This window comes from Aspergillus aculeatus (genome assembly GCF_001890905.1).
Source record: "Aspergillus aculeatus ATCC 16872 unplaced genomic scaffold ASPACscaffold_5, whole genome shotgun sequence".
In the NCBI taxonomy this organism is placed as follows: domain Eukaryota; kingdom Fungi; phylum Ascomycota; class Eurotiomycetes; order Eurotiales; family Aspergillaceae; genus Aspergillus; species Aspergillus aculeatus.
In genome coordinates this window covers 441,822-458,506 of record NW_017962980.1, presented here as the reverse complement: position 1 = coordinate 458,506, position 16,685 = coordinate 441,822, and the positions used below count along the sequence as shown (strand labels likewise).

Sequence of the window (16,685 nt, the reverse complement as noted above, 5' to 3'; positions counted from 1 at the left end):
GGTCGATTATCAAGCATCCTGGTTGCTGACGAAGCTGCTCCAAGGGGCGTCGAAGAAGCTTCTCGAGAGACTGGACTCCAGCTCTTGCCTAGGTACCTGCCAAATGCAGTGAGGGCCCCGGAGGGGGGGGAAGGGGTTTGCGGTTTGCCCAACCGTCCTCGTCACGACCATTCGCAGGCGGAGAAGCGAACCACGGCACGGCGGGCGAGTGGAGCTGGCAGAGTTGCCAAACGGATGAAATTCGGGGCAGCTGCTCCTTCAGGGTGTAGATACCGGGCCGGATGGGGCAGGTCAGTGGTCTCGAAGGTTGGATACCGGAGTTATGCAGTGGCACGGATCTAAGGCACTGCGTGACAAGGCGGCAGTTCTGACGCCACCAGAAGAGATGGGGTGGGCGAGAGCCATGAAGTCATGATTACTGTGCAGCGTGAAGCAAGAATGGGGCGAACAGGGGAAGTCGATTGAGGATTGAGTTTTGAAGTGATGCTTCATGACTCGAGACGATGCACTGATGGAAGCTGCACAAGGGACGGCTGAGTCAGCCGTCAGCACTCAAATTTTCGCATTCTGCAGACTTGCCCAAACGAGCATAGATTATTAATCGCCTACTTTTCTGCACTTCCTCGGCTGTTTCCTCTTTAGGTTCTTGCACCGACTAGTAATTCTTCTCTGGTAGTCTTTGCCGTGCACTGCACACACCCTCAACACATCCCTCAACGCCTGCTGCCTCGGTGCAACTTTCAGTACACCCCTCGATGCCCTCCTCCCTCGTCGCCACCACCGCTCCCCTCCCCCCTCCCCCCCTCCCCCTCCCCCAATCACCACCACGCACCGCCGAAACCGCCGACTGCGCACCCCCTGCTCGAACATCGCGTCCAGCTCCTCGAACGTGCGCCCCTGCGTCTCCGGTAGCCACCAGAAGCACATCCCCGCGCAGACGAGGCTGGTGCCCGCGAACAGGAACCCCAGCTTGCCGCCCCAGTCGCCCTCGTCCGCGTCCATGGCGTAGGGGATCACCACGGCGAACACCACCGACCACACGAAGCAGCTGACCGTGGCCAGCCCGATCGTGACCCCGCGCAGTCGCATCGACGAGACCTCGGCCAGCAGCACATAGCAGAACGGGCCCAGGCTGACGTCGTACACCAGCGTGCACGCCAGCATGAGCGCGCACTGCGCCCAGATCGTGCCCGTGCTCCGGGGGACAACGTCCAGCACCCCAATCAGCAGCTGGGTCAGGGCTAGCGCGGAGCAGCCCGTCAGATACATGGTGCGTCGGCCGACGTAGGACAGGAGCGGCCACGAGAGAATCGTCCCCAGCAGGCCCAGGGCGCTCAGGCCGATGTTCATCGAGAAGGCGTGCGAGGCGCTCAGCCCCGCGGTCTCCATGAAGTGCACCGCGTAGTTGATGAAGAAGACATTCCCCGTGAAGGCCTGCATGCTGTAGGCCATGACGCAGATCAGGAGGCGGCGGCGGTTGGGGCCCTGCAGGCATTCTAGGCTTCTGGTAGTGGTGGGTTGCTGGAAGCTGGCCTCCAGACGCAGGGTCTCCTGGATGTGGGCGAGTCGGGGCCCGATGGCGCCCCCGCGGACGGTGAGGCGGCGCAGCGAGGCGGCGGCGGTCTCCGGGCGGCCCTTCCGGCAGAGCCAGTACGGAGGGTCCGGGCAGAACGGCACGAGGGCCAGCATGATGCACGGCAGGGCCCATTGCGTGGCGATGGGGATGCGGTAGGACCAGTCGCTGGCGAGGGAGGTGGTCCCCTTCAGGATGCCCGAGGCGATCAACGAGCCGATGGAGAAGGCGAGGTTGGTCATCGTGGCGGCGAACCCGCGTAGCGGCAGCGGGGTCACCTCGCCGACGTAGGCGGAGGCGCAGATGGGGTAGAAGGCGATGACGCAGCCGTTGATCAGCTCGCCCACGAACAGCTGGGCGGGCGTCTGGCTGAAGAACTGCACGAAGATGAAGCCGATCGACAGACACGAGCACCCCGTGAGCACGATGCGCGGCCCGAAGCGGTCGTAGGCGAGACCGGCGAACAGCGCCCCCACAATGGCGCCCAGCAGGTTGGCGTAGTTGAAGGCCGACAGCCAGCGGGCGGCCAGAATGTAGCGTCCCTCATGCTCGTAGCCGTAGTTTCGCTTGAAGACGTCCAGTCCGACTATGCCTTTGACGACGCCGCCATCCTGGTCTGTCAGTTCGTGGGATTGTGGATCAGTCGGTGAGTAGCATAGCACATACAATTCCCTTAAGGATCGTCGCCTATCGATTATCAGTATGTGTCCGAGATTGAGCGATGCCGCAGAAGATCAGCATGCGAGCTTCGTACCAAATTCATGAATAATGCCCACGCCACGGTTGGCCAGTGCTGTCGCAGAGCGGGCCAGAAGGTCAACGCATGCTCCGCCGCGAGGAACTCCTGCGAGCTTTCGGCTTCCTGCAGCGAGGCTGTGGGAATTGCCTGGATCACGATCTCGTCTTTCTCGTCCTTCATCTTGCCAGTCTATCTGAAGTTCAAGATTTTCGAGGATGAAAATCCGACGAAGGGCAGACCCGCCGCCAGCAGTTTTCTTCTTCACTTGCCGCCATTGTCTTGGCCGTCTTGGCCGATGGACCTTGGGGACGAAGCCAAGTGCTGAGTGCGGTGGCTATGGATCGTGTAGTGTCTTTTTTTTAGATTTTAGAGGGTTGGGATAATCGTCCAGAGGCAGTCAGTCGCAAAAGCCATTGACCGCAAACTCGTCAGCCAAACATGAAGAACACAGCGTAACCCCGCACATGCCGATCCGTAAAGTCAAAGCGAGGCGCACCCCCACTCACATCCAATAACCGACGCTTGCGGCAGCCGAGCTGTAAGACTATTCAAGCCTCCGGGCAGGTCTTTCGTCCAACACGGGTAAGCTTCGCGTGCATCTCAGCCCCAGGTGTATCCCGTATACGAGTCTTCTTCTCGGCTTGTGGGCGGTGCTGAACCGAGGGGAGGGTATATAAAGTCTGACGTTGTCCCCCTGCTCGTTCACTTTCCAGTAATCATCATCTCATTGCAGCCATAATTTGAGAAATCCAGTCCTGAACAGTACTCTATCCACCACCATGGCGCTCGACACCACTGTACTCCCCCTCCCGTGTCCCCAATTCCTCCCGCTTCCCCAACCCTAACTGACCCCCCGCCCCCAAAGAAATTCTACAACATCATCAACAACGAACGCACCACAACCCCAGAAACCCGCCACAGCACCAACCCAACAACCGGCCACCCGAACCCCCCCGTCCCGGTATCCAGCCAAACCGACCTCGACACCGCCGTACTGGCCGCGCAATCCGCCTTCCCAGCATGGTCGCGCACCCCCCTCTCGACCCGGCGCACCCTCCTCGCAACCTACGCCACCCTCCTTGAAACCCACAAGTCCGCCCTGATCGCCCTCCTCACGCAAGAACAAGGCAAACCCCTCAGCCAGGCCCAAATCGAAGTCGAAATGGCCATCACCTGGACCCGACAAATCCCCACCCTCGATTTGCCGGTGCAAACCATCGAAGACACCCCGGACCGCCAGATCATCCAGCGCTACGTGCCCATCGGCGTGTGCGGCGCCATCGTCCCCTGGAATTTCCCGGTCTTGCTGGCGGTGGGGAAAATCGTGCCCGCCCTGGTCACGGGGAACGTGGTCATCGTGAAGCCCAGTCCGTATACGCCGTACTGCGCGTTGAAGTTGGGGGAGCTTGCAGCCCAAATTTTCCCGCCGGGGGTGGTGCAGGTGCTTAGTGGCGGGGAGGAGCTGGGGCCGTGGATGACGGCGCATCCCGGGATCCAGAAGATCAGTTTTACGGGGTCGAGTGCTACCGGCCGGAAGGTGATGGAGGGGTGTGCGCGCGGGTTGAAGAGGGTGACGCTGGAGTTGGGGGGGAATGATGCCGCGATTGTGTGTGAGGATGTGGATGTGGATGCGGTTGTGCAGAAGGTATGATGATGACCCTTCCCTTACCCTTGCTCGTAACGAAAGAAAGTTTGGGCTGTGGGCGGAGGAGGTCCGGTGGGGTGGGTTCAGTGGGATGATGTCTCAAATTGTAGACATTGGATCTTGGTTGTGGATTGTGGGTTTGTGAATTGTGGAGTGCGGATGGAGTGGGGAGGATGCATATCTTGGTTCCATGGCAATTGCTGACCGACGATCCCCAACAGATCGGCATCATCGCCTTCCTCTGCTCCTCGCAGATCTGCATGACGATCAAGCGGCTGTACGTCCACGAGAAGATCTACGACCAATTCCGCGACAAACTCGTCCAGTTCGTGCGCGCCCTGAAGGTCGGCGACGGCACCCTCCCGGACACCTTCTTCGGCCCCGTCCAGAACCGCATGCAGTTCGACAAGGCCACGGACTTACTGGCCGCGACACAGGCGGCCGGCCTGCAGACTATCGCCGCCGGCGAGGTCCCCGCCGATCTCGGGAAAGGGTACTTCATCCCGCCGACGATCGTGGACAACCCGCCCGAGGCCTCGCGCGTGGTGCAGGAGGAGCCCTTCGCGCCGATTCTGCCGCTGCTCAAATGGTCCGACGAGGCGGATGTGGTCGCCCGCGCCAACGCCTCCGACTACGCGCTGAGCGCCTCGGTGTGGAGTCGCGATCTGGGGCGGGCGCGCCGGATCGTGGACCAGCTGCAGGCAGGCTCGGTGTGGGTGAACTCGCACTTCGACGTCGCGCCCCACGTGCCATTTGGCGGGCACAAGGCCAGTGGGATGGGCACGGAGTGGGGAGTCCATGGGTTGGTGGGCTGGTGCAATTCGCAGACCTTGTGGTTGAAGAGTCAGCTGTAGCTGTTACTCGAAACTATAGAATTGAAACATTGTTGGCAACGAGTAAAGAAACAGGTCTTGAATCTATACATCTATACTGCATTCTCTATGCGCATGCATCTACACCCACCATCTAGTACGAAATCCCCCGCAGATACTCCCCCAACGCCATGATCGCCATCGCCTGCCCATACGGCATCGCCGTGCGGGGGATCTCCTTGTAGAACTGCAGACTATCGCCCATCCCCGTGCCAAAACTGGTATTCTGCAGCTCGCCCTGCGCATCCACGGCCCCAACGACCGCCTGGATCGCCCGCTCCGCCACCCCGCGGTATTCCTTGCCGAGATACCTCCTCCGCACGGCCTTGAGGATCCCGTACGCAAACCCAGCCGTGGCCGAGGCCTCGACGTAGGAATCCTTATGATCCAACAACGTATGCCAGAACCCGTCCTCCTCCTGCAACTTCTTGAGAGCAGCGCACTGCGCCTCCAGCACGCTGAGCAAATGCACCCGGATGGGGTCGTGCTCCTCGAGCTCCAACAACTCGACAATCTCCGGAATCACCATCGTAATCCAGCTGTTCCCTCTCGCCCAGCGCGCCTCGGCAAAATGATGCCCCACCTTCGTGTCGTTCTCGTCGGTTGTAAACTGCCACCCATGAAAAAACAACCCCGTCTTCGCATCAAACAGATACTGCACATGCAGCAAACACTGCCGCTTCGCCTCCTCCACATACTGCGGCCGTCCCAGCAACCGCCCGATTTTCGCCAGCGGCATGACGGTCATCATGAGCGTGTCGTCCCACAGCTGCTGGTGGTTCTCGGTGAGGTAGGTGATGTGCTGCATGCCGCCGTGGCGGGTGCGCGGCAGCTCGTGCATCGCCCACTCGGCCCAGGCGTCCAGCCAGGGCAGGTAGGTCACGTCGCGGGTGGTCTCGTAGAGGTGGGCCAGCGACAGGAACACGGCCATCGTGTTGATGTTCTTGGTCGTGCCGCCCTCGGCGAACCGCGCCGCGAACCAGTCTTTGATGATCTGCAGGTGCTGGTCGGAGCCGGTGAGTTCGTAGTATTTCCAGATCCCGTACAGCCCGACCCCGTGCGTCCATTCCCAGCCGTGCCACGATTTGGTGTCGATGATGCGGCCATCTGGTAAGTGGAGGAGGAATTCGCCGGTTGGGTCGTGGATGTTGATGAGGTTCGTGATGAGGAGGTCGATTTTGGTGCGGATGGCCGGCGGGGTGAGGGGGCTTGGTTTAGTCATTTTGGGTAGGTTGTTTGGTGGGAGGTTAGGGTTGGGGATTTGGGAGGGAGGGGAGGTAGAAAGGAAGGAAGGTTAGGATGGGAAGAAGATACTTGAGAGCAGGTGGAAGTACTAGTACTGCTAACTTGCAGCTTCAGCTTCCTTCCTTTTCCCCGCCAGCGCCCTCTGACTCGTGTCGTCATGTTTTATATTCGGGTCAGCGTACGCCGAGCACGCTCCCCAGCCAAGTCCAACCCCTCCTCTGTAAATAGCAGCGATTGGCGGCCCTCGTGCAGCTGCCACCCAAGCGAAGCGTGCGAAGCTCCATCCCAAGACTTTTTCCCCGCGTTCTCGGGTCAATTCACTCCCGCCGGTTAGTTTAGTTTCCTGGCTTTGCTTACTGTCGTAGGAAAGGGTCTGCGGCTTGACCCGCCCCCGCGTATTGTGGTTGTCCCGTGGGGTAAAGCTGGACCCCAGAGTAACAATCAACCGCAACCCTAAGCGAGATGCATCAACCCATCAATTACATGACTGTTCGCCTCCCACCACTACACTGACACCTCCCTTCCTCATTGGCGTGAAATTCACCCCCCGCGAAGGATTGGCCAAGCAAACAATAAACGAGATGGCAAGGTCACGTTCTCATGCTGGTGTTGGTGGTGCCCTACTACACCCTACACCGTATAAAATAAAAGACCTGCGTGCTCCTGCCCCCTTCCCCTACTCCCCTTGATTCATTTTCCCACCTGCATTCTACACACTACTCCGCACCGTGGGCTTCGAATCATGGCGGAGCATATCACCGACACCACCCTGTCGCACCGACATGCCGCAAACGACGAAGACAAGTCCGCCCAGGCGACCGCCCACGTCGAGCGGGTTCTCTCCCCGTCGGACGGGGACCTGAAGAAGAACCTGGGGGTTGACGCCGCCCGCGTCGACGAGGAGATCGCGGCGTACGCGGCGCGCGGCGCGGTCGAGGTCGACGAGGCCACTAGCCGCCGGCTGCGGCGCATGATCGACCGGCGCGTGCTGGTAATCATGGTCCTGACGTATTTCCTGCAGGCGCTGGACAAGGGGACCATGTCGTTTGCGTCGATCATGGGGATCCGCACGGACACGGGGATGAAGGGGCAGGAGGTAGTCCCCATGCCCCATGCCCCATGCCCCATGCCCCCAGAGGCAGAGGATTGATTTTGAATATTGCTGACCTTTTGGTGGTGACAGTACTCCTGGCTCACGACCTGTATCTACATCGCCGTCCTGATCGTCGAGTATCCGACCAACTGGATCATCCAGCGCGTGCGCATCGCCAAATACCTGGGGGTGAACATCATCCTGTGGGGTACCACCCTGGCGCTGCACGCCGCGTGCAAGAACTTCGCCGGGCTGGTGGCCGTGCGCACCCTCCTGGGCATCTTCGAGGCCGCCTGCCAGCCCACTTTTGTTCTGCTGTCCAGTATGTGGTATAAGCGGGAGGAGCAGGCGGCCACGGTGACGTATTGGTATGTCCCTTACCCTACCGCCACCCACCCCCCCACCCCCCTCACCACCATGCTAACAAGGATAACAAAATAGGTACATGATGAACGGCGGCCAACAGATCGTCGGCGGGCTGTTGGCGTACTGCTTCAGCCTCATCGGCCGCCACGGCCCCACCGTCCTCAAATCCTGGCAGGCCCTCTTCCTCACGTACGGCTGCATCTCCGTCCTCTGGGGGTTTTTTGTGCTGTGGTGGATGCCCGACTCCCCCATGAAGGCCAAATGCTTCAACGAGGAAGACAAGCACCTGATGGTCGAGCGCGTGCGCGCCAACCAGACCGGTCTGCAGAACAAGACCTTCCGCGCGTACCAGATGTGGGAGGCCTTCCAGGACCCGCAGATGTACTGCTACTGCGCGATCCAGGTCTTCACGACGTTACCGACGAGCGGGCTGGGGGCGTTCGCCAACATCATTATCACCGGGTTTGATTTCACCGAGTTGCAAACGCAGTTGTTGGCGATGGTGCTAGGGTTTTATATTATCTTTGTGCTGCTGACCAGTGCGTTCCTGGTGAAGCGGTATAACCAGAATATTTTGGTCATGCTGGGTTTTATCATTCCGTAAGTCACCCACCATACTTGATCGGGGGGATAGCGGGCAAGATGCCGGTTAGGGCTATGCTAACTCTTTTCGAAATGCCATGCACAGCTCCTTCATCGGCACCATCGTCCTCATGACCGTCGAGAACAAGAACCTCAGCACCAAGGTCGGCCTGCTGATCAGCTACTACATCACCCTCTCCTTCTGGTCCGCCCAGAACCTGTGTCTGTCCATGGTCTCGCGCAACATCGCGGGCGCCACGAAGAAGTCCACGGTGGTTGCGGCGACCTTCGTCTCGTGGGCCGTGGGGAATGCCATCGGTGAGTCCTTTTCCCCCTTCCCCTTTAGCTCTTTCTCTCCTTCCCTACCATCCACAAGAGTGTCCGAGGGTCTCACTCTTGATTCAATGCTAATACTCCTGGGCATAGGCCCCCAAGTCTTCCTCGCCCGCGACGCCCCCCGCTACTTCATCGCCTTCGGCGTCCACCTCGGCTGCTACTCCGCCATGACCCTCGCCGTCATCTACCTGCGCTTCCACCTGATCGCCCAGAACAAGAAGAAGGAGCGCCTGCTGCGCGAGGCGGGCGTGAATCTGGATACCCCTGGGGAGGGAGGCGGGGATCATCTCGCGCATGCCTTTGAGGATCGCACCGATCGCGAGAATTTGCATTTCCGGTATATTTATTAGTGTACTTTTCGAAGGCGAGGGGGGGCGTGGCATTGGGGGTACTGAGAGATTGGGTTCAATTTGGGAGGGGTTATCTAGGTTGATAGGCTTAGTTGGAATTAATTAATTGATGGGTTGTTGGTTGGGGAATAAGTATTGGGCCGTGTTGCGCTATGTATGTATTTGTTAGGTCGTGGGTGATCTGTTCAACGTAGCCGCTCTCCTTTTACATACTAAACCTCTGGCTTATCAGCTGTTAGGGCCAATATATACTATTGACAAAAAAGGGGAAATTTCACTACAGAAACGAAACATATCGGATATTTCAACTTCTATTCGCATTCTTCCTACATGTCTACCTACTCAGTCCCAATACCTATCTGTACGAGAACAGAACCGAGTTCAAACCACCAGCTGGCAGCGGGCTAGTTTACAATGGTTGTGAACGGCCATATGTAGTTCCTTACGAGTTCGAAAATGGTTTCTAACATGTAGAATATTGGTCTAGAACCCTTTACAAAGCCGATGGTAGAATTATCTGCAACTGTTTTTAGTTAGAAATAATGTATATTGTGTTCCAACCAACCTGACACAGCCGTTGGCAACCCAGGTCAAGAGAGTTATATATCAACTACAGATAAGTCGAAATTTTAGTTGGTCCTCGTGATGCAATTACTAGTTTTGATATCATCACAGAACAAATCACTGACGACTAAGTTTGAAGCTGATGGCCAATGGCCGCAACTGGTTGTTATAGTTATAACTTGTTTGGTATCAGCTATACCTTATTACAATTCTGACCCTCGTCTAGTTCCGCAGTCAGATTTGGATTTGGAATCCCAGATATGATGCCAGGAATTCAATGGCACCACTCCTAGTATTGACTTTTTCTTCGATTTTATTGCTTCGATGTATAATTTGGAGGGCTCCGAGTATTCGGAGTATGCGAGCGTTGCAAATACTATGGGCTAAGCACCGCAAAGCTAATGTACCGCCCGCTATAGCCGTGCCACCTCCCGATCCAAGTCATACTCCTCTACCAATACCTCTCCACACGTGGCGCCCGTCACGTACGCGGTCGCCTGCGTATGGTTGTTCGTCAAGACCGGCACCACGCTCATGTCCGCGATGCGCAGATTCTCCACCCCCAGCATCCGGAAGTGGCTGTCCACTACGGCGTCAGCCTCCCCGGAGCGACCCATCTTGGCCGTTCCCGTCATGTGCCAGCTCGACCCCAGCGTGTCCTTCCAGTGCTCCAGAATATCCGCGTCCGAGTCCGACGCCGGCGCGATCACCGTCTCGACCACGTCCTTCTGGAAGGATGGGTGGCGGGTCACCTCCAGCGCATCGCGGAAAATCTCGATGCAGGCGCGGCGGTCGAAGTCATGAGACAAGAATTTAGGATCGAACAACAACGGGACATTGGGGTCGGAGGACTGCAGTCGCACTTCGCCGCTGGATTGCTCGTTCATCAGGAACACTAACATGCAGATGTAGCTGTAATCCGGCGGCCATTCCGGCGCGACGAGGTGCAGGGGGAAATGCGTGAGGAACTCGTAGTGCGGGACCGTCTTCCGTTGCAGGAAGTCTTGCACGTCGCTGGGGAGAGCCTGGAACTCTGCCGTCCGCACCAGCCGGTCGGACTTGAGCCAGCCGGCGGCGATCTGGCACGAATGCCGCGCCCAGGGCCCCGTGCCGTCCTTGTTCCATTGCGCCATGGCCGTCTTCATGGCGGCTTGATCGCCGAAGAACGCATTGCGGTCGTTGGTTGCGGGATCGCGTTTGAAGCACAGCGGGGCGAAGAAATGATCCCGCAGGCCCTTGCCCAGGGCCGGGATGTCCTTACGGACGGGTATCTGGAATTGCTGAAGTTGGTCGGCAGGCCCGAGACCCGAATGCATCAGGATGCGCGGCGTGTCCAATGAGCCTGCGGTGAGAATCACTTCGCGGGAGGCCAAATCTGCGAGGGCGCGTTAGCTGGGTACTCATGTACTTCATGCAACAACCTAAGCATACACTGTCTTCCGTTTGACTCTACACCTACAGCCTTGGTCCCCTCTAAAATCACCCGCTGCACGGGCGCTTCGGTGATGATCGTCAAATTGTCCGGTACACCCTCGAGAAGATCCGTCGCAGTCACTCTACGACCGTTGTGAGATGAGTTGATGATCAAGCCCATGCCGATCGGGTCGCCCGAGTTGTGGTCTGGGTTTCGAGCCAGGCCCGCTTGCTCGAACACGTCCAGCATGAGCGGCAGATCCTGCTCCCACTCACGAGCAAAGCCCACCCGCAAACCACCAGTAGATCCGTGATTCAAGGCTTGGGGAGACGCGTATTTGACGTTTTTCGGATCAACGATAGCGCCATCAAAGGTTTCGAGGCCGCAAAATCTGCTCCTCATCCGCTCCCAGCCAAAGGCCTCGTCTCCGACGAGGGCGGCCCACTGATCATAATCGTCACGGGCGCCCACTGTGTAGACACCAAAATTGATTGCACTACTGCCTCCGAGCACCTTGCCGCGCGAGTAATCGATCTGTCGTCCATTGCAGTGTTCCTGGGGCGTGGTTGTGTAACCCCAGTTCAGATCCCCTTGGAGGAACGTCGACCATCGCTGACCATCCACGCGGAGAGAAAGATCCTCATTCCGCGGGCCGGCTTCCAGCAGCAGGACTCGTGGGTGTTTAGCGGAGCGAGCGAGCGTCGAAGCAAGGGCACAGCCCGCCGGACCCCCTGCTTCCAGTCAGTCTCGGTCGAGCAAATAACGATCCTCATGGCACTCACCACCGACTACGACGAACTCCCACGTTTGGTTCATCGGCGATTTCTGGTTCAAAATGGAGAGCTGACTGTCGTAAGTGTCCAAGCCGATTAGAACAGAAGAAGCAAGTTTCAGTTTGCGCAGCTTGATTTCAATGAGCAGTGGCACCCCCGCACTGCCGGATGTCCTGGTTATTAAAGAGCTGGCGCAAAACCGTGCTTGACTAGCGAGTCAGGGCTTTGGATACGATCGACGAGAGGGGACAGAGTCTGGCCCCGCTCGTCCTACAACATCGGCACTGATTATGCTATCAGCTTTACGACGATTCTCCTTTTTGGGAAATCGCGGCGGTGAGGGGTGATGTTCGACGGCGATTATCGTGTGCAACAAAGGCTGTCGGGGCGATCGTCACCTTCAATCATCCAAGACCCACTTGGTGATCGAGAGCATGAACCTGGAGATGAGCCAGACCAGGGAAGATCATCACTCATGAGAGACAACGATGGGGAAGATGGAATTGCGCCAAGGTATGAGAGCTCCATTGTTGAGAAATCATCCATGACGATCCGCGGCATCACGACTAGTTTCCCCGCACCGCCTTGGCAAAGAGATGGATGCATACGGCACTGGGTATTATTCATCTCCCACCCCCAACACCTGACTTGAGAATCATGGTGGTTCAAGATTAAGTTTCCCTGTGCCCACCAGGACCCGGGAAGTGCATCGTGGAGAAATGGCCTAATAATTGGGCACTCTGTGAATTAGGGGCCATCCCAAGTATCGCACTGAACGCACTGAACGACAAGCACTGAAAGCAGTCCAGGAAGTATTTTTACTGCTCTGATAGATGCATCATCTTCTTAACCTGAAACTATACCAGGCATATTGGTTGTGAAACATGTCTATGGTCTGGTGCGATACCATCGTAAGCTGGCTCTATGGCGTCAAACCAGACTCGGCCGTTTCGAAAGATTTGGAGTGAATAATAACCTCAATAATGACCTTGAAACAAATAGGCAATCGAGTCGCAGTCGCTGAGATGGTGCATGAGAAACGGGCACCCATGGGTCCACATCATCACAAGCGACCATAGCACCGGAAAGATGGTTGAGCTGTCTCCACGACGAACACGTTGAAGTTATGCTCAGTCCTCTAATAACTACAGTCTTGAAAGCAGCCGATAATGGAAATATGTATAACTAGTTCCAGAGTGTCTGATCACTCGGCTGCTCGTCGCAACGCAACAACCTTCTCCGGCTGATAAGATTCAATCCTCAAATTGATAGTCAGGATGTGGCATCTCAAGGGAGATCATCGCCCCTGCGAGATCCTAACACCGTGTCTGTGACAAGGACCATGTCTTTGAGTCAAGATCAGCACTCGCCAATTATAGACTGCAAGGGCCATCTTTGTAGGATTAGTGGGAGAGGCTGGTATGAGCGATGTCGTGCTGTAAGAAGTGTAAAGCATTTTCATGTCATGGTACCTGCAGAGCGTGGCCTTCGCGTGGCAAGTTGTGGATTGGTGTCGAGACCCTTACGGTGTTCGTCCAAGGGGGACGGTTCTAGGCCTGAAGACTGGGGTGCATCGATTAAGAGTCAATGCCAGGCGGGGCCCCGCAAGCTAATGAAATACAATAATTTCACTGATCGGGCGCATTTGACCTCTCTGAATCTTTGAGTAAGCGAGCTGGCTCACACATTTCCCACTACATATGTCCATTAGACTTTTGCGACAGTCGTAAAGTTATCCCTTAACATATGGTGGCCCACGCTATCGATCGAGCCCTGGCATCGGGTGAATCCGACGGACACTATGGAATGGAATCAAGGTTGAAACACGGAGAAATCTATCTTGGCGACTTGTAACTCTTTGAAGGAGAGTCGGAAGAGTCAGGAGAGTCAGGAGAGTCAGGAGAGTCAAGGTCTCGGACGAGAAGCGAAGGCGAAAACAAGGCGTAGATATTTCCGAATGGATCCAAAAGGCGAAGAAGGGAGAAGGGAATGGATGGTGAACAGGGGAGAGAACCAGGGAAAAGGCACGGCTGCCAGCCATGTGACTGGCCCGGCCTGAGTAACGAGGCACGCCAGTGGCTGGCCTGGTCTCTCAGGCCCTTCTTCTTCATTCCAGGAGAAATCATCATTATCGCCCATCATAGGCTCAATCAATTCAATCCTTCCTTCCCAACCCCGGACTTTCCCTCCCCCCCCCCTCCCCTCTCCTCGCTCTGCCTTGATATTCTTCCTACTGTCTGCTCTTCTCTTTTCCATCCTCTTCTTAATTTCCACTGAACCTTCAAATTCACCTTCCCCCCACCCTGCCCCCCCCCCCCCCCCGCCCGCTCCTCGCACTCCGTTTTCTTATCTATCGCGGCCATCAGTTTACAGCGTACAGTACAGATAGCCGGTGGCGACTGGTTTTTACCCCTCCCGTCTGGAGTGGGAAGGGTGATCGCTTTCGATCTTCTCTCTCCAGTTCCTGTTCCAGATTTCCTCTCTCCTTCCCCGGTCGGAACTCCTTTTCCTCAAATCTCTTGCTTCTCCTCCCTTGGGGGATTGAGTTCAGATAAACCTTCCAGCAGCGCCATCTCACAGCCTGTCGCCAATCCTCACTTGCGTCGCGTTCATCCGAGGCCGCCCGTTCTCCCCCTACATTCTGCAGGAACGCCAGCATTTGCCGCCACTGCGTTTCCCCTGCCACTAGCGCACCGTTCAGGCACATAAATAGAAACCTTCAGCTGCTGGGAGGGCGAATCTCGCTGCTATTCGGACTTTTAAGACGCTCGGACAGCACTTGATTGAGGTTCAAGCAAGAGGCCGTTTCCTTACCCTACCCGACCAACCCGGGTGGTCGAGCGTATTGCGCCCGATCAGCTGGTCAGTCGTCAGGTCTGGAATAATTAAAGTATGCGAATGAGACTGCGCTTCGACCCTCCAGGCTTTCCATCCAACTCCTGCGCTGCATTGTCCCTGACCATGGCTCTCTGGAATTGTCAAGCGGGCCAACGTTAGTTTCGCATATTATACTGCTGTGCCTGACCCTGTGCCCCGGGACCCTCACGATATTTTCACGATCCACAGTTACCAGTGCCTCTCCCTTTTGTCGAACGGTGACCGGCAGCCGTGGTGGTATCAGCGTCTTTCCTTTGTCGTCATGTGGGACTCTCTCTCCAACCCACCGGAGGGCCTCATCGGAGGTTACCAAGGGTCCAGCCTCGTGATCAAGATTTTGATGGCTGTCTTCAGTGCCATTGCCCTTTACAATGCAGTCGAACTCGTTATTCTCATCTTCCTCACTTTCACTCGCTACAGCGGACTCTACTTTTGGAGCATGCTTCTGTCCGACGTACTCGGGGTCATTCCCCACGCGGTTGGTTATTTGCTGGAATTTTTCGCGGTGGGTCCATTGTGGTTCGCGGTCACTCTTTCGACAATCGGTTTCTACTTTATGGTGCCTGGCCAATCCATTGTGTTGTATTCTCGTCTTCATCTGGTGGTACAAAGCCAAACGACCCTTCGACGTGTTCTCGCCATGATCATCATTGATGCAATTATCCTCCTCATTCCTACGACTGTCCTTACCTATAGCACTATTTACATTGGCTCCACGGCGATCATCAGAGGGTACAATGTGATGGAGCGAATGCAGCTGGCCTGGTTTTGCGCTCAGGAAATTCTCATCTCCGGTATCTACATCGTTGAAACAATCAATTTACTCCGGTTGCGGCCCGAAAAGGATCCGCAACGGCACAAGAGCATGTACGAGCTGATTGCGATCAATATGGTCATTGTCTTGTTGGATGTGTCCCTCCTCGTGCTGGAGTATGTGGGACTGTACACCCTCCAGACCACGCTCAAGGCCGCTGTCTACAGCGTCAAACTGAAGCTGGAGTTTGGAGTATTGCGAAAACTCGTCTCGCTCGTCAACACCCGCCCGTCAGAATCCAGCTCGACCGACCAGGATGACTTCCCGAACTTCGTGGACCCAGAGCAGATCACGGGCGATGTCACGCGAGCAGCTCCGCCCAGCGCGCACACGCAGTCGCGATATCCCTGGACAGCCCTTTCCATGGACAGCCTGGCTTTGTCCGAGCGTAGAAGGCCCTTGTCGCAGTCATCGGAGGCTCCCCGGCCTCCTTAATGTATGGCACAGGCCACTATTGAAGTTGATCACTCAAGCGTGAGACACAAGTACGTTTTGGGGGCTTTGACCTGCATCCCTCTGTGACCTGTCATAGCCGTTCCTGGGGATGCGACGTGGCTATTGAGATCTATTTTTTCGAACCCCTAAACAGATCAGGTGTTCAGGAATTGACCATGCCAACTGAGCGGAATGTCTTCCCAAGGCGACTCGCCAAGCGTGCCCACTGGGTGGCCTAGTTTGCCCGATTGCTTCGGTCCGAACCCCATGCCGCCCAGGTTTGCGGCAGTTCTTGGCCCAAGCGCCGACATGACTGGGACTGCGCTTTTCTTCTTTGGGCATGGCTACTGCATCCGCCTTTGCCCAAATTGAGCGACGGGAAGAATCAATCGGTCGAGAAGCCGGTTTGTGTATACCTTGTATAGACTTCGCACCAGTCATATTGTACATATCATTTCTGTAAATCTAGTGGTGTGCTTTGCATATACCCAATTTAGATCCAATCCAATTGCATCTTCGTGTCTATCTACACGGTCTGACATCTGTCATATTTGATAATTTGATCTTCCTTATATTCACTCGTAGAAGAACTTGGGGCAAAAAAGAGGCTGCCGAAGATGACCTTGGGTGGATTTAGGCAGAGAGATAACTTGCCATAGATGGCAAACTACTACTGTGGAGTGTGGACTGACAGAGTAATGATAGGAGGCAGTAAGAAAAAATGATGCAAAAGTACCGTCAAGGCCCGGCGGCGCTGGCGAGTGCATCGGACCCGAGCCCGAGCCGTCGGGAAGGGTGGACAGATCGAAATCGAAATCCTTAGCGTCGGGATTGAAGGGAACCTGAATCGGATCCGCTCATAGGAGTCTGAGTAATAATACCGGTCATATAGGTAGTCTCGACTCCAGGCCAGCCAGGTTCGGGTTCAGCGGTTGCAGCTTCACTAGTGGGAACTACCGGTAGGAAGAAAACCACCATACTAACCTACCTACCACAAAAGTTGAAAG

At 56.4% G+C, this 16,685-nt stretch overlaps 6 protein-coding genes across 6 annotated transcripts; 3 read left to right on the top strand and 3 right to left on the bottom strand.

Annotated features, from left to right (window-relative positions):
• Positions 1-597: 597 nt before the first annotated feature.
• On the bottom strand, positions 598-2,492 carry ASPACDRAFT_26171 (putative MFS alpha-glucoside transporter; the record flags this gene model as incomplete). Its single annotated transcript, XM_020199396.1, has 3 exons — positions 598-2,184; positions 2,240-2,260; positions 2,328-2,492. The coding sequence occupies 3 exons, from the start codon at positions 2,490-2,492 to the stop codon at positions 598-600; spliced, it is 1,773 nt and encodes a 590-aa protein (XP_020057626.1).
• A 543-nt stretch (positions 2,493-3,035) lies between these two features.
• ASPACDRAFT_1886982 (aldehyde dehydrogenase family protein) lies at positions 3,036-4,892 on the top strand. Its single transcript, XM_020198441.1, has 3 exons — positions 3,036-3,109; positions 3,178-3,957; positions 4,068-4,892. Exons 1-3 carry the CDS (start codon positions 3,092-3,094, stop codon positions 4,809-4,811), a joined length of 1,542 nt encoding a protein of 513 aa, XP_020057625.1. The 5' UTR covers positions 3,036-3,091; the 3' UTR covers positions 4,812-4,892.
• On the bottom strand, positions 4,843-6,106 carry ASPACDRAFT_1866670 (glycoside hydrolase family 88/105 protein). The gene has a single exon (XM_020197880.1). The coding sequence runs from the start codon at positions 6,049-6,051 to the stop codon at positions 4,924-4,926; it is 1,128 nt and encodes a 375-aa protein (XP_020057624.1). The 5' UTR covers positions 6,052-6,106; the 3' UTR covers positions 4,843-4,923.
• A 710-nt stretch (positions 6,107-6,816) lies between these two features.
• ASPACDRAFT_25975 (putative 2-ketogluconate transporter) lies at positions 6,817-8,801 on the top strand (the record flags this gene model as incomplete). The annotated part of the gene is made up of 5 exons (XM_020199376.1): positions 6,817-7,170; positions 7,258-7,535; positions 7,609-8,133; positions 8,222-8,433; positions 8,542-8,801. The coding sequence occupies 5 exons, from the start codon at positions 6,817-6,819 to the stop codon at positions 8,799-8,801; spliced, it is 1,629 nt and encodes a 542-aa protein (XP_020057623.1).
• Positions 8,802-9,582: 781 nt separating this feature from the next.
• ASPACDRAFT_1886980 (GMC family oxidoreductase) lies at positions 9,583-11,869 on the bottom strand. Its single transcript, XM_020198440.1, has 3 exons — positions 11,562-11,869; positions 10,797-11,510; positions 9,583-10,740 (listed from the first exon to the last, which is right to left on the bottom strand). The coding sequence occupies exons 1-3, from the start codon at positions 11,593-11,595 to the stop codon at positions 9,779-9,781; spliced, it is 1,710 nt and encodes a 569-aa protein (XP_020057622.1). The 5' UTR covers positions 11,596-11,869; the 3' UTR covers positions 9,583-9,778.
• Positions 11,870-14,691: 2,822 nt separating this feature from the next.
• Positions 14,692-15,678, top strand: ASPACDRAFT_41546 (uncharacterized protein; the record flags this gene model as incomplete). The annotated part of the gene is made up of 1 exon (XM_020200957.1): positions 14,692-15,678. One exon carries the CDS (start codon positions 14,692-14,694, stop codon positions 15,676-15,678), a length of 987 nt encoding a protein of 328 aa, XP_020057621.1.
• Between the last annotated feature and the right edge of the window lie 1,007 nt (positions 15,679-16,685).